At 35.5% G+C, this 14,315-nt stretch overlaps 1 protein-coding gene across 1 annotated transcript in view; it reads left to right on the plus strand.

Moving 5' to 3' along the window:
• Positions 1–14,315, plus strand: part of DYNC2H1 (dynein cytoplasmic 2 heavy chain 1) — a 142,836-nt gene that overhangs the window by 89,377 nt on the left and 39,144 nt on the right. Inside the window, exons 81-82 of the mRNA XM_058800623.1 lie at positions 978–1,189; positions 2,933–3,037. Coding sequence (XP_058656606.1) covers positions 978–1,189; positions 2,933–3,037 — 317 coding nt within the window. The remainder of the gene's footprint in view (positions 1–977; positions 1,190–2,932; positions 3,038–14,315) is intronic.

Raw genomic sequence — 14,315 nt, forward strand, 5'->3', positions numbered from 1 at the left:
TAATTTATGATTGTTGACTTAGATGGGGTTTGTGGATGGTTAGTACTTCTAAAATCAGACTTTAGTTGTGCAGACTTGAACCACACAGAGAGGTAAGGAGATGGAATCATTAACTGTCAATGATAATCATTAATTATGACTGTGAAAATATGTTTTCTTATGAGGGAATGATTGAGGCATTAGGAAACAACAGTTACCACCAGTAAACCCCACTTACAGTAATTGCCACTTCCCCCTTTCAAGGACTTTAGGGACTACCTTTCTGATCAAGCTTTCACCTGCTCATGAAGGCTGTAGGATACAAGTAGATCACTGTGCCACATAGTTATTTTGGGCAACAATGATAGAATGGAGGAAAAATCACTTCTTTGAACTTATGGGATATGTCTGGGTTAGAGTAATCTAATGCAACATCAACCTGACCAGGAAATTATTGTTAACATGCTTTAATTTATTTGCTATTTTGTGTGATTCATAATGACTTGCAAAGTATCTATCGTGGACCTCTTTGTGTTTGAAAGATGACATTTCCAGGAATCTTACCTATTTGGAGCATGATCTGCTTTTGGTTTAATCAGTCAGCTTATTTTATGAGATCAGATGATACTGTGGTAGAAAATAGTGTATAAAATTTTATTTATGACAAAGAAATACAAAATTAAAATTTTAATAGCATAATTTTTGAAATGCATATAACCACTTAGTTCAAAAAGCACTTCAAGTCTAAAGCAAAATTTCTAGTATTTCATTTGCAACACACTAAGTATTCATTTTTTTTATGTCAAATATTTACAAACTCTTTCAAGTTCCTGCAGCTTTTACTATTTGGTCATATAGAAGAACGATTAAAAAAAAATTAATTATTTGATGTGTTCATCTGTTCTTATTACCCTGAAGAACTGCAGTGACAAGAAGAAATGCTTACAATGCAATGCTATTCAGTGAAACAAAACTAATACTAATTAATTAATTCATAGGTTCCAAAGATTTTCAGTGGGAATTTGTTCATGGCTTGTTTGAAAATGCAATTTATGGAGGTCGTGTAGATAATTACTTTGATATGAGAGTTCTTCGGTCCTACTTGGAGCAGCTTTTCAATTCACGAATCATTGGCAGTTTAAATACCAGAGGCAAGAAGATGAGTACTTTCCCATGTTCCATCTCTTTACCGAATTCCTGCAGCATTTTGGTAGGTACACATCTTCTATCACCTAAAAAATAATTCATTTTCAAGAATTATTCTTGAAATATTTCCACAAAGAAAACCCAAGTTACAATCCAAAGGATACCTCTGTTTCTTCAGAAAAGTATCTCTTTTGTGTGGAGCATTAAGTCTGTCTGTTTACTCTTCTTTTTTATGGGATCTGATTGGACTGTGGTGCAGAGCAGCCTAGCTATGAAGAGTTGTGTAAAATAAATTGTGTTAATTTATGACAAAGATATAATTATGTTTTTATATAATTAGTATATTAACATAAAAGTGTTTTTTTTAAAGACTGCTAAATATTCCTACAACTTCTGGATGAAACAGGAAAATCTGAATAATACCTTCTTGCTTCCAAAATGTATCAACGTTCTGAAATCTGTTGAGAGGCCATGGAGGGTATATGACATTTTATTTGGTGATAAATATGGATTCTGATTCTCCTTCAGTATTTCTCTAGTGTAAAAGAGAAGGAATTCAAGAAGGAATTCAACAGTCTAAACAACTGATGTCCCCCTGTCCTTTCACAATATAATTTTTTTTGTTACTGTGATTAAGATTCACTTGCATTCTAATGGAGGACTCCAGACTAGACCTCTAATATGAACAAATATAAATTGTATTATCTCAGTTAAAGTAAAGTGCTATGATTTGGCATTCTTTACCTGGATTCTGACTGCTTAGATTTGGTTTGGATTTTTTTTTATTACTTTATTATGACCATTATTTTTTATTTTCTGTAGATGTGCTGAGTTAATATCATAAAAACAGAAGGGATAAACAAACCAGGCTGGTCTCTGTTCTTGTAGATAATATGGTCAAGTAGATGAATCTTTTTTTCTAGCCTGCACAGCATTTAATATCTCTTGATATCTTATATGATTGTGTATGTAAGAATTTATGGTTTTGTGTCTTCAAGTAGTATTTCCTCAAGTAGTATTATCCTCAGTTTGGTGTAGAGTTCTGCTACTGTTGTTACTTCTGAAGTGAGATTCCATGTTAAAGTGAATTGTGCCTATCCAGCACGTGCTCCTGCAGGCAAAGACAAAATGCACATGGCACATAAGCAACAGGGTGTAGCCAGACTTGCAGATTGTAAACATTTTTGCCCTTAAATCACAATAAAAGAGATGTGCAACACTATTAGTCTACCACTAAGGCTCTGTTTGTTTTGTGCAGGAGAGCATCCTGCACTAGTGACTTACACTGTAACCACTATTGATGCTATTCTGCATCTCCAATGATTATTCAAGCCTATTTTTATCTAAACTTTTTCACTTTATTTGAGTGAATATTTTTGTAGATTTAAATAGAAGTGAGTGTTCTTAATTTTATAAATATGTGTTATACTCTTATTAGAATTCCAAATGCCAAAGTATTTTTTTTCTGTATTGTCATTAATCTTACCTTTAAGTTTTCAACAGAAATATTTTACCTACTTTTCAGGAATGGTCTTGGCATATTTTTGTTTTCGTTTGATATCATCACTGTAATCAGAATTGCTTTTTGGTCTTTTAGGGTGGAAATGTTACATAAAAATAGTTTCTGATAAATAAAATTAAGAAACCTATAAATAGGATTATCGTAATGTGTCATGTCTTATATACTTATTTTAATCTTTGTGTTGTGCTCTGCACTTAATGAAATTCTTTTCAGCATATGCTGTTCATTTTCATGAGTGGAATAAAAAGTTTCTGCTGTTCTGCCTATTCTTTTCTTCTTATGCAGGATTATCGTCATATTATTGAAAGCCTCCCAGAAGATGATAAACCTGACTTTTTTGGCCTGCCAGCTAATATTGCTCGTTCATCACAGCGTATCATCAGTTCCCAGGTAAAGTTACCATTTTTCATTGACCTCTGAATCCTTTCTGCAGCCATTGTAAGATGAAGAACCCAACCACCTGTTCATAAATGCTGTTTCCATAAGAAAGTCAGAGTAAATTGGTGTATTTTTAATTATTTTGATTTTTATCTGTATAATATTTTAATATAATAACATATAATCTTTAGTTACAAGAGTATTCATTTAGAACTTAAATAAACATATAATTATTGAGAAAGTTTCCAATAATATAATTCAGTTCACACTGAAGAGTGGTACGACAGTTTTGCACATGGAATATGGGTAAGATTTTATGCTTTTGCTGAAACAGAAATTCTGAAGAATTTTTCCAGAAGTTCCAGAGTTCTTCCAATGAGTCAAAAAATTCAATTCCAAATAGAAATATGATTTTTAAGTGAAGTCTGGATGAGAGCATACAATTACTGTATAGGTGCAGTTAAACAGTACAAATATTTTAAATACTCTTTAGCATAGTTTATTTGACTGGTAAATTAGTTGTGTCAGATAATGTGAAAGTTGATGGATTTGAGACTCATAAATCAGAACTGTGAAGTGAGCTGGTCTATATATCAAGGCTCTCTGTATTTGTCTGCCCAGCCCTGGTGTGATGTCTTATGTACAGACAAATTATGGAGGGGAAAAAATAAAATTATAGAATCATAGGTTGGAAGAAGCTTCAGTGTTCATCTGGCCCAACCATTCTTGGCAAAATCAGTTGAAAGTTCCCTATAGCTGGAATTTCCTATGAATTCAAGACTAATAATTGCAGTTTTAAAAAAAAGTATCTAATTGTTTGCTCACAGTCACTTAAATAGGGCTCCAAGCAGAAATATCCTATTGGTAAGACCTCTGATTGACTGAAAAAAAAAAAGCCTTTGAGTATTGCATTTATTGCCAATCAAATACAGTACTTGTAAGTTTGTTTAAATATTTCTTCTGACTTAAATCCATAGCTGTATTGTCAAACTATTTTCTTTAGAACATGCAAACATAAAGACATGTAAAGACAAATCAGTAGGATGAAGGTGCATAATGTAATAGGATGAACTGAATAACTTGTCTAATACAAAGCTAATGCATGCTCCAAGATTAAACGTATCTCTCTTTGATTTTGTCTTAAAATCATTTACATAAACATCCATTTAGATGCTTTTGTTTCTCTCAGATTCACTGTAGACTGCTGATTTTTTTCATTATTTCAGCTGGGCTTGCATAACTTGTTAAAATCTGCTGTTGTTAAAAATGCTAATATTTGAAAATCAGAATGGACTCAGAGTTCCTGTGTAAGGGAAGTAGATAATGAGTGCATTTACATGTAAACTCACATTCTGCTGAACTGGTCTGCCATAGCATTGATTATAAGCTATAAACTATGGGTTATAATTTTGAAAATGTGAGACTGCTCTAGTTACAGTTCTGTGAGATGATTTTTTTTTTGTCATATGAAATATTTTCTCATCCTTCTGATAGTATTTTGCAGTATTTCTTTAAGTCTTAGGCAATTTAAGTAACAGAAATGTTACTTTCTTAAACTGTGCTTCTTCCTCACTGTGATTTCTATTCCCTTTCCATTTCTGACAGTATAGCAGCTGTTTTAGATCCATAGGTGATGCCATGGTTCACAACTGGAAATTCAGTGGTTGTTTTCTAACAGGAGTGTTTCTCAGAAATCCATTACCAAGCTAAAGCTAATGGACAAGGGTAGTCAGAAATAAGTTGATACCAGCTCAGCTGCCATGTCTCTAGCTTTAGAAAGGTGAAATGTAGTATCATGTCCACTACTTCACTGATTCTCTAGACTTTCTATGAATATTATTAATTTTTCATGCCTAGAAGCGATAGCTGCTGTTGCTGCAGCAAAACACTTTAGTAGAAATAGGCTGCAGCACAGTGCAGCATTTTGAAGTCATGCAGATATCTCTTCTGTAACCTGTGCATTACCAGTGTTTGGGCAAAGCCAAAACATCAATAAAAAGAAAGGGTCTTTTTTTAGAAATTTTGAAAGTGTTGTTGTGTTACTATATTCACAGCTTCTTATCAGCAGAGAACTTTTCTAATTTAAAAGCTGAATATTGCTACCAGTATTATTTTTACACTGGCAATTACTAATTGATTTATTAGAAATTATGTCTTGCAGTATTCTGTAGTGTAATTCTGAGAGTCTTAATACTGAATTCATACAGGTAAAAAAATTTTGTTTAAAAAGGCATGATCTCAGAAGCATGACTTAGTGTTTTTTTCTGAATGATGTGCTAAGTGGATGAAGATGGTAAAGTTTTAGAGCCTGGATTTCCAGAGTTCACTGTGTCTCTTTGTTTCTGCCTCACCTGATGTTAGAATAAGCCTTTGACACATCTCATATGTTGAATATGGTAATGAATAATCTCACATCCCTTGCTATGTTCTCTTTGCAGAACAGTGCATTAAAATAAAAAAAATCTCCACTGCCAGTGCAGCTGCAGGAGTCAGTACACCTCATCCTACCTGTTGTACACCAGTAGAGGGTTTCTGTACTGCAGCTCAGTTTCCTCATTCTCAGCAACAGTCATCACCACTTAGTTACAATCATGCTCCTTCCTCCTGACCTGATAAACCCTGTATTTTGCCTGCATATTGACTTGTATTCAGGCGGTCCAGCTCCCAGTCTAATCATAACCAATGATTAGACCAATCAAAATATATGCAGCTTTGCTTTAGGCTTCCTGTGCGATGAGAAGAGTGTGCAATTTAGACACTTGCAAAGTGGGCTTGTGGTGCCAGTGGACTCATTTCTTACTCTTAGTTCTGTGCTTTTATGAATTCTTATCAATAAATCTCATCCTTCATTGTAATTGTAATAGAACTATACATAAGTGTCATCATCAAAATAAAATTTATCCTATGTGATAAATTGAATTTTGACAGATTGAAACAGACAGACCTGCATATGTATTTTTAAACCTCGGAAAAGCAACAAGAATTATCCTGTTCTGTACAGGATTTACCATACCTGCAACTAATATGACTTATTGCCAGTAACCACCTTAGGAGGATGAAATGAAAATGCAGAGGCATTGTTTTGTCTCCTTTCTTAGCACAGCAGACATATTCACTGCAGGCACTCTAGAGAGTGTAGCATGTGTTGAGTGATCCCAACAAATCCTGCCAAATGCAAATAACTGCAGCCTGTCAGTAGTAGCTATATATGATCACTCAACTGAGTAATCTAAACATTCTTCAATAATGCAGTAAATTATTTTGAGAAAAAAGACAATCAGTGGCTGGCAAGATGCACAAGATTCTTCAAATATGACTGACAATGATAATGAATATGGCTAGCACGTGGTTTGCTCATTGCTTATTTCTGTATACAATACAATGTTTAATAATTCTAATAATATCTTGCCTCAGGAATTCTGCATTCTTTTACACATTGTAATGCTTCACAGAGAGTATCATATGAGATAGGTTAAGTCTCAGTAAGGTTGAAGATTAGGTTGTTTTGGATATTTTCATAAATGAATGAATACTCTCACATTATCATGCAAAGATAAAAGATAGTTACAGTCTATCTGTACTTGGACAGCATCTTGATTCTTTTATGTCCACCATCCCAGTGACAGCACAAGTGGAAGGCAAATCTGTGGATTTGCAGTAGCTTTTTATGACCTCCTGAGGTTGATTGTGCATGCCCAATTGAACTTGCTTTTTAAAGTGAATGGAGTACTGTCTCAAGTGAGTGGGACCCCGTGCTGGAACAGGGGAAGACATGAGGAGACAGAGACAATGTGTGATGAACTGACCACAGCCCCCATTCTCTGTTGCTCTGCACTACTTGGATTGGAGGAGGTAGAGATTTCAGGAATGAAGTTGAGCCTAGGAAGAAATGAGGGATGGTGAGAAGAGATTTGAAGATTATTTTCTCATTAGCCTAATCTGATTTGATTAGCAATAACTTAAATTAATTTCCACAATTCAAGTCTGATTTGCTCGTGATGCTAACTGGTGAGTGATCTCTCCCTGTCCTTGGCTCGACCCATGAACCTTTCCTTACATTTTCTTTTCCCTTTCCAGCTGGGAAGGGGAGTGATAGAACAGCTATGGTGGGCACCTGGTGGCTAGCCAAGGTCCACCCAATACACCTTCAAAATGCTTAAGGGCATCAGAGATTTAAAATAATCTTTTGGGACTCATCGCTGAAGAGTCCACAGACTGTAGCTTTTCACCAAATTTTTGAAGAAATACTACAAAAATTATTTATTTGTAGATTTTATATATGAATTAAAATTTTTGAGGTCTGAATACTTATAACCTAAATATTAACTGGGTTCCAGTTCACTTCAACTGAACTTGCTAGAAGTATTTCTCTTCCTGTATTTTGTCCTTTGTAATTTTATTTGCTTTTCAACTAGACCAGTGATACTCTGCAGTTTAGGTGGTTCAGATTTTGCAACAGAATTACTTGCTTTAAGAACCTTTTTCATACTAATTTTATAGTCTCAAATAGAATCCAAATTTGTGTATCATTTTCTGTGACAGGGTAGAAGTTACAAGGTAATTTATTTTTATCAAATTTAATCTTTTAAATTTTCCTTCTTGCTTGGAAGTCACAAACTTTCCCTTTTATTTACCAGAACAGACATTTTTTTTTTGGCTAGTCACTACACATTGGCAGTGAAACTAATATAATAGAAAAAATATTTTCTAAGGATGATAGTCATCTAAAAATGCTTTATTGTTCTCAGAGTTATGTGCCTAATCTAATTGTTATCTAGGCTCCCTGTGTATTAGAGTCCAGCTCCAAGATAGCAAATTCATACCTGCCAGGGTGTGAATTATGTAGATGTGTGAAATCCTGTTTCGTTCACTGATATTATCTTCAGTTAGTGTTTTAATATTTCTTAAAATACCTCCTGTGTTAACACCAAATATTTTATTTAGATGTTATTCTAACATTTCCCACAAGTCAATGGTATTTTAAAAACAGATATCGTGGAATTAGAGTTTATCTTTGGAATACACAGGAAGGTTTTGTTAGATTTCTAGTTCAGCTCTTAGAGGATATTTTGTTTAAATCCTGCTGGAAGACTTGTGATGTATTTATTGATTCAAGCATCTTCAAATTCCCCTGACTGATACTGGAATAATTTCTTATGAGTTTGTTTTTCTTTAAAGTATTTAGGTACTGTGATAGAAAAATATGATAAGCCAAATTCAAAGCCAATTGAAATGAAAACAAAGAAACCCCAGTGTAATACCTCTCAACTAGCTTCAATCACATGACTCTTATCCACCTCTTCTTAGCTAGTCATCCATTTTATTTTTTGTTACTAAAGAAAGACAAACAGCTACAGGGAATAATTTGTGCCAGTCTTAGATAGGCATCTAAAATAAAGGAGTGAATCACCTTTTGGAATTACCTATTTCTTTCCATTGACCTTTGAGTCAAGCTTTGTAATAATGTCAGTAGCATTTCTAATACTTGTATGATGAACATTTTCATGAGCACTGAAGAGATTAAAGAAAATACCTGTAACTATGAAGTGTTGCTTACTCAGAATACAGGAGGCTTTCTTTTCTTCTGAAAACTGGACTGCTTGAAAAATTAGATTTTTATTTGAACAGGATTTTGAAAATAGGTTTTATTGCCATTTCCGCATTGAGTATTGTAAGAATGTAAATATAGTTGTTACACTTGCATATCATATCTAAGTATTCAATTTCAAATTGAAAAGTTCAGGATAAGGAAGTGAAATTTCAAGCATTCTAAAGTATGCAAGTTATTGTGCTTGTCTCAAAAACAAGATGGATTTTATTAATTAGTAGACACATTTTTTTGCTTATTTCATTTTCCAGAGCAGTGAAAGACCAACACATTTCAAAATTTCATTTGTTCGTTGCCAGTTTATTTCATTCAACTGCTAAAGCAAATGAATGGTTCCCACCATTATGCATCCTCAGGCAAGGCTATCATTCACATTAATGGCAGAGAGTGTGCTTGTGAGGCTTACCTTGTGAGACTTGCCCACCGTTGGCCAGGGTGCTGAGAGTGCACTCAACCTCCTCGTTGAGATCATTGATAATGATTTTAAACAGAATTGGCCACACTTTTGAGCATTGGGAACACCACTGGTGACCAGCCAACAGCTGGATTGAAGTCCTTGTTAGTGTATGAATGTGTTCATGTTCTTTGCATGGGCTGTTTATTTCCCGGTATTATCTGCACCTTTGCTTCCTACACCATGCACAGAGGCCTTAGAATACATGGTTTATGTACCATGCCTCACATGTTCTCTTACATTTGGTCAATGCCCCATGTTGTCTTTGAACTTTTTCATATGTGTTGAAACCCATTTCATCCCTAATTGTTTCCTTCTGATCTTATCTCCACATGGGCTTTGACTTTTCTAATTTCATCCTGAATTGCCCAGCAGTTCTTTCACTGTCCTTGATTTTTCTTCTTATATGTTCCTTATTTTTTCACCTTTCAATCCACAGAGATACTCCATGCTTACTCAGTCATTTTGCTAAAAATTCTGGCCTTTCTACACAATGAGGGGACTTCTTCTGAAGCTTATTCAAAAATAATCTTTTATTTCTCCTTCTTAATCAACTGAAATTAATGTGCTGTCCATTCTACTCCCTCAAATTTTGCCTCTGCTTACTATACTGTATCATATTTTCCCTCTCCCTATGGCCATTAAACTAGTGTCCTATTTCCATAATCCAAAATCTTAATTCTGTAGTTTACTTCATGGCTATCCTCAACATATATATAAATAGAAATAATAAATTTTTCCTGCATTTGCAATGTGGGCTGTTAACCAGCACTTCAGAAATTGCCTTCAGTGAAGTCATCATTAATAATACAGCCTTTTCACATATATTTTGAAATTTAAAGATGCAGAGTTGCAAATAATGGTATTTAGAGAGCTTCTGTGACTAAAAGGTAACTCTTAATTTAAGATTTTGTAAGCTGTAATTCCCATGAAAAATTTGTTGATGCAGTTCTTTGACATAGTATAAAGCTTTTATGTTTTTTCTTAATCTCAGTAAAAATCTCATCTTGCAGATCACTGCTATAAATATAAATTTGTTTTTGTACAGAGCTCCAGTGCACAGTATTATACTACAGGGAGTATTTAAAAATGCCTAGGAATGATCTGTGCCTGTATTCATACTTGTTTTCATGTGGGAGGAGTGACTGATACCCCAGAGGGCTGTGCTGACATTCAGTGAGACCTGGACAGGCTGGGAAGTTGGGCAGAGGGCAAGCTAATGCAGTTCAGCAAAGGCAAATGCAGGGTCCTGCACCTGGGGAGGAACAACCCCAGGCACCAGCAGAGATTGGGGGTGACCTGCTGGAGAGCAGCTCTGTGGAGAAGGATCTGAGGGTCCTGGTGGACAGCAAGCTGTCCCTGAGCCAGCAGTGTCCTCGTGGCCCAAAAGGCCAGTGGGATCATGAGGTGCATCAGGAAGAGCAGTGCCAGCAGGTCAGAGGAGGTGATCCTGCTCCTCTACTCAGCCCTGGTGAGGCACATCTGGAGTGCTGTGTCCAGGGCTGGGCTCTGCAGGACAAGAAAGATGAGGAGCTTTTGGAAGGGGCTCTAGGGAGGACTATGATGCCTGGGGGACTGGAGCATCAGTCTTACAAGGAAAGGCTGAGAGAGTTAGGTCTGTTTCACCTGGAGAAGGGACAACTGAGGGATATTATCAGTGTTTATGGATATCTTAAGGGTGGGTATCAAGAGGATTGGGGCCAGAATGTCTTCAGTGGTGCCCAGTGACAGGACAGGGGCCAGTGGGCACAAACTGAATCACATGGTGTTCCATCTGAGGAAGAACTTCCTAAATATGAGGATGACATAAAACTGGAACAGGCTGCCAGAGAAGATGTGGTTGAATATCTCCTCTTCTGGAGATACTGAAAACCTGTCTGGAGGTGATGCTGTGGGGCCTGCTCTGGGTAAACCTGCTTTGGCAGGGGTGTTGGACTAGGTGATCTCTAGAGGTCCCTTCCAACCCCAGCCATTCTATCATTCTGTGATTCATACATGACATTTCATACTCATCATGAATGGCAGCTGAATAATTTGAAAACTTGAGAGATTGTTCTAGCAGAAACTCAACATAGGGAATTAATATTCACACGTTACATCTACATGAGTTAGAAATTATGGTATCTGAACAATGTCAAGTTTAAAACTCAGGCAAAAAACATGTTGCCAAATTAAATACTCCACAGGAATTAATACTTGCACAGAAATCTCTTACTGAATCATAGATGTGATTGCTTAAAGAGCAACAACAATTTCTTTATTGAAATCCATCAGAAATCAAAAGGACTAGCTAATTGATCCTTAGTGTAGTGACTAAGTACAGTATTTATTTAAAGTAAATACTCTTGATCTTCTGTCTTACTTGAAAATGAGAAATTTTATAGGAAAAAAGTTACCTTTTTTATAACTATTTTTTATTATGTGATGGATATTTCTCAAGCTAAAATTAATATTAAACTAATAATGAAGAACAGTGTAGAGCAATCTAGTAAAGTAGACAAGGTACAAATCAAGGTCAGGAAACATGAAGCAAATTTTGCCTCATTAAATGTAATTGCAATGATCTCACTGACTGCAATAAAATAGCTTTTTATATTTTTTTTTACTTAGTTTATGATGTACTTTTATTTTCAGCAAGTCGCTGGATGATTCTGTACCTCTTCTTGCTATTCCTTGAATATCCTTATATTTAGATTAAAACTGCTCTCTGGCTTACTAAAACTGATCAGATATATGGTTCCAGTGATGCTTTTTGCCTTGTTTCTGACAGCAAGAGACAGAAGGTGTAGGGGAGGGTATGTGAGGACACTGGCAACTCTCAAACTGCAGGATCATGCTTGAGTTTGTACACCAAAAACCCACAGTTGTCATTACCCAAGTAAGATAAAAAAAAGTTAGGGTATGTCCACCCAATATTTCAGTCATACATCTGACTGCAGAATTTCTACTGTTTATAGAATAGGTGGGCTGTGGTGTGGGGTTTTTTTTTTCAAGGTGCAGCTGTAATGATAGCTGTAGCTTCGTGATTGTTTGTCAACAGATACAATTTTCTCTTTCATAATCCAGCTCAGCAGGACTCAGAGCATGAATTTTATATTTACTGTTCCTCCACAATTCTAATTATGCCACATAGAGTAATATGTGTATAATTATTGAAAAGTATTTTCATTATTGAAAAGCAGTTTGTATTATTATTGAAAATCTTATGTTATTACTATAGATTCCAGATGAACATGAATTTATTTTCCTAAAATAATTTAGCAATTATATAACCTTTCAATTGTTCAGAGCATTTAATTGCTGACATTTATTACATCCCACATCACAAATACATGACTAACAGTCTCTAGTAGAAACTGATGAGTAATGTCAACCTGTATTTATTACCCTGCAACTGAGAGATCTGAGTACTTAAAAGGAATTTTGATATATGGGACGTATTTTGAATACACCTGTGGTGATGCATGAAAGAAATGTGCTGTGCCATTAATGGAGTGGAAGCCACAGTACTGTGCTCTAACAAAAAGAGGTAGAAAACATCTCTTTACCAATTTAGTGAATCAATGTAATGCTTCAAATAACCTTATTAATTCTCATAGGACTGTTGCTGTGTATATGAAAATATATTTGTGGTGCTCTGCATATGAGAAGTTTGTTCTCTTCAAAAAAACAGCTCTCATTTTCCAGTCTCCTTAAATTTTGTCAGGGTGTGTGATTAGTTAAGGTCAACCAGCTCTTCTGGCACTCCTTTTAGCTTCATGGTCTCCAGGTAATGTGTATCCTGTCGACTTCTATGAAGTAAACCTCTTAGTTATTCTTAGGAGAAGGTTCAGCTAGGGCTTGTGCTGTCCATCTACAGCATGCTGCTGACTTTCTTCCTTCCTCCCCTGAAGCCCTGCTATACAGAAGGTCTTCCTATTGTCAGAGGTATGTGATACATGATTCTCTTCTGTATAAAGGAAGATACAGGCATGGTGAATCTTTGCCCATTTACTTTGTGTTTGATTGAGAAGGCAAGTATCTGTATAGAGTCCAGCCCTACTTCAGATCCTTAATGACTGAAAGTGCATCTTTGAGGTGGCCTTGATGGAACAAGAAAAGAGCAGGCATAGACAGACCTACACTGTCTGTTACTGATCCACATGCAGTAGGAATGATTTGCTTACAAGTGCCATTTAAGTACCTTCATCCTAACAGCATCCATGGATCCTGTGCTTGCAGAGAGGGTAAGGGACACAGGCAGGGACTGAAAGTCAGAGAGGTTTCAATGCCAGTTGAGTCTTAGGCTCCGTTCTCAGCAATGAGGGAACAGCAGCCAAGCTGTGAGAAGCAGGATGGAAGCGTGTAGTTCTGGCAGAAGGGATGTCGCACAGAAACCTGCTCCCTCTTGTGACACAGTGAAGACACAGTTGCCCTGCACTAGTTAGTACTTTCACAGTATTTACCAGAGTAATTAAGCTATAGCTTCATATTTTACTTTGAGCTCTAAAGTCTTATAAAACCAGAAATATCTCCTTAAACAGCTGTGTAAAGGGATATATTGTTTCATTCAGAGAAATGGAGCGTAGAAGTTCTGTGCTAATACTACATCCTTTTAAAACTGGTAGATGGCAGTAGAGTATCTGCTTTGACATCTGTAGATTTACAGAGAGGACTTTGCTTGATTTTTGTACAAAAATAAAAATTCTTTTTTATATGTTCCATAATCTTGAAAAAAAATAACAGTCATCTGACTAGCAAATCTCTCCAGCTTTGAATTCTTAGAACAGTAATCATACTGAGTTCAGAAATTATCTGATTTTTTTTAATTCACTGTCAGAATTTCACAAGATATTTTTGACTGTGTTACTTTCCTCTTTTCAAGTCTTAATAATGTGTATAAAATTTGATTTGATTCTTAAGTGAATACAAGTCTTAGATGTAAGTCTGCATTTATTATATATTGTATTTGTGAAGCAGCATTTTTTGCAGTAGCGTGAATGACTGAAAGCAAGACTTTGTCTTTTGCATCAGTAAAGAACAGAAATAGATTTGTGTTCCTAGAAGTGTCTTGTCTAAGTTTCAGAGAAGGAAAAATTAAAATCTGAACATTTCCTCATTTTTATTTGTTTCCATGAATTTTAATTTTCAGGTAAAACATTACTTTTTTAGTAGTTCCATAGAAAGTTGCACGGGAATATTCATTATCTTTATAGCTTTCCATTTTGTTCATTATCTCACATAATTTG

The sequence above is a fragment of the Ammospiza caudacuta genome, chromosome 2 (assembly GCF_027887145.1).
Source record: "Ammospiza caudacuta isolate bAmmCau1 chromosome 2, bAmmCau1.pri, whole genome shotgun sequence".
NCBI classification, from domain to species: Eukaryota; Metazoa; Chordata; class Aves; order Passeriformes; family Passerellidae; genus Ammospiza; species Ammospiza caudacuta.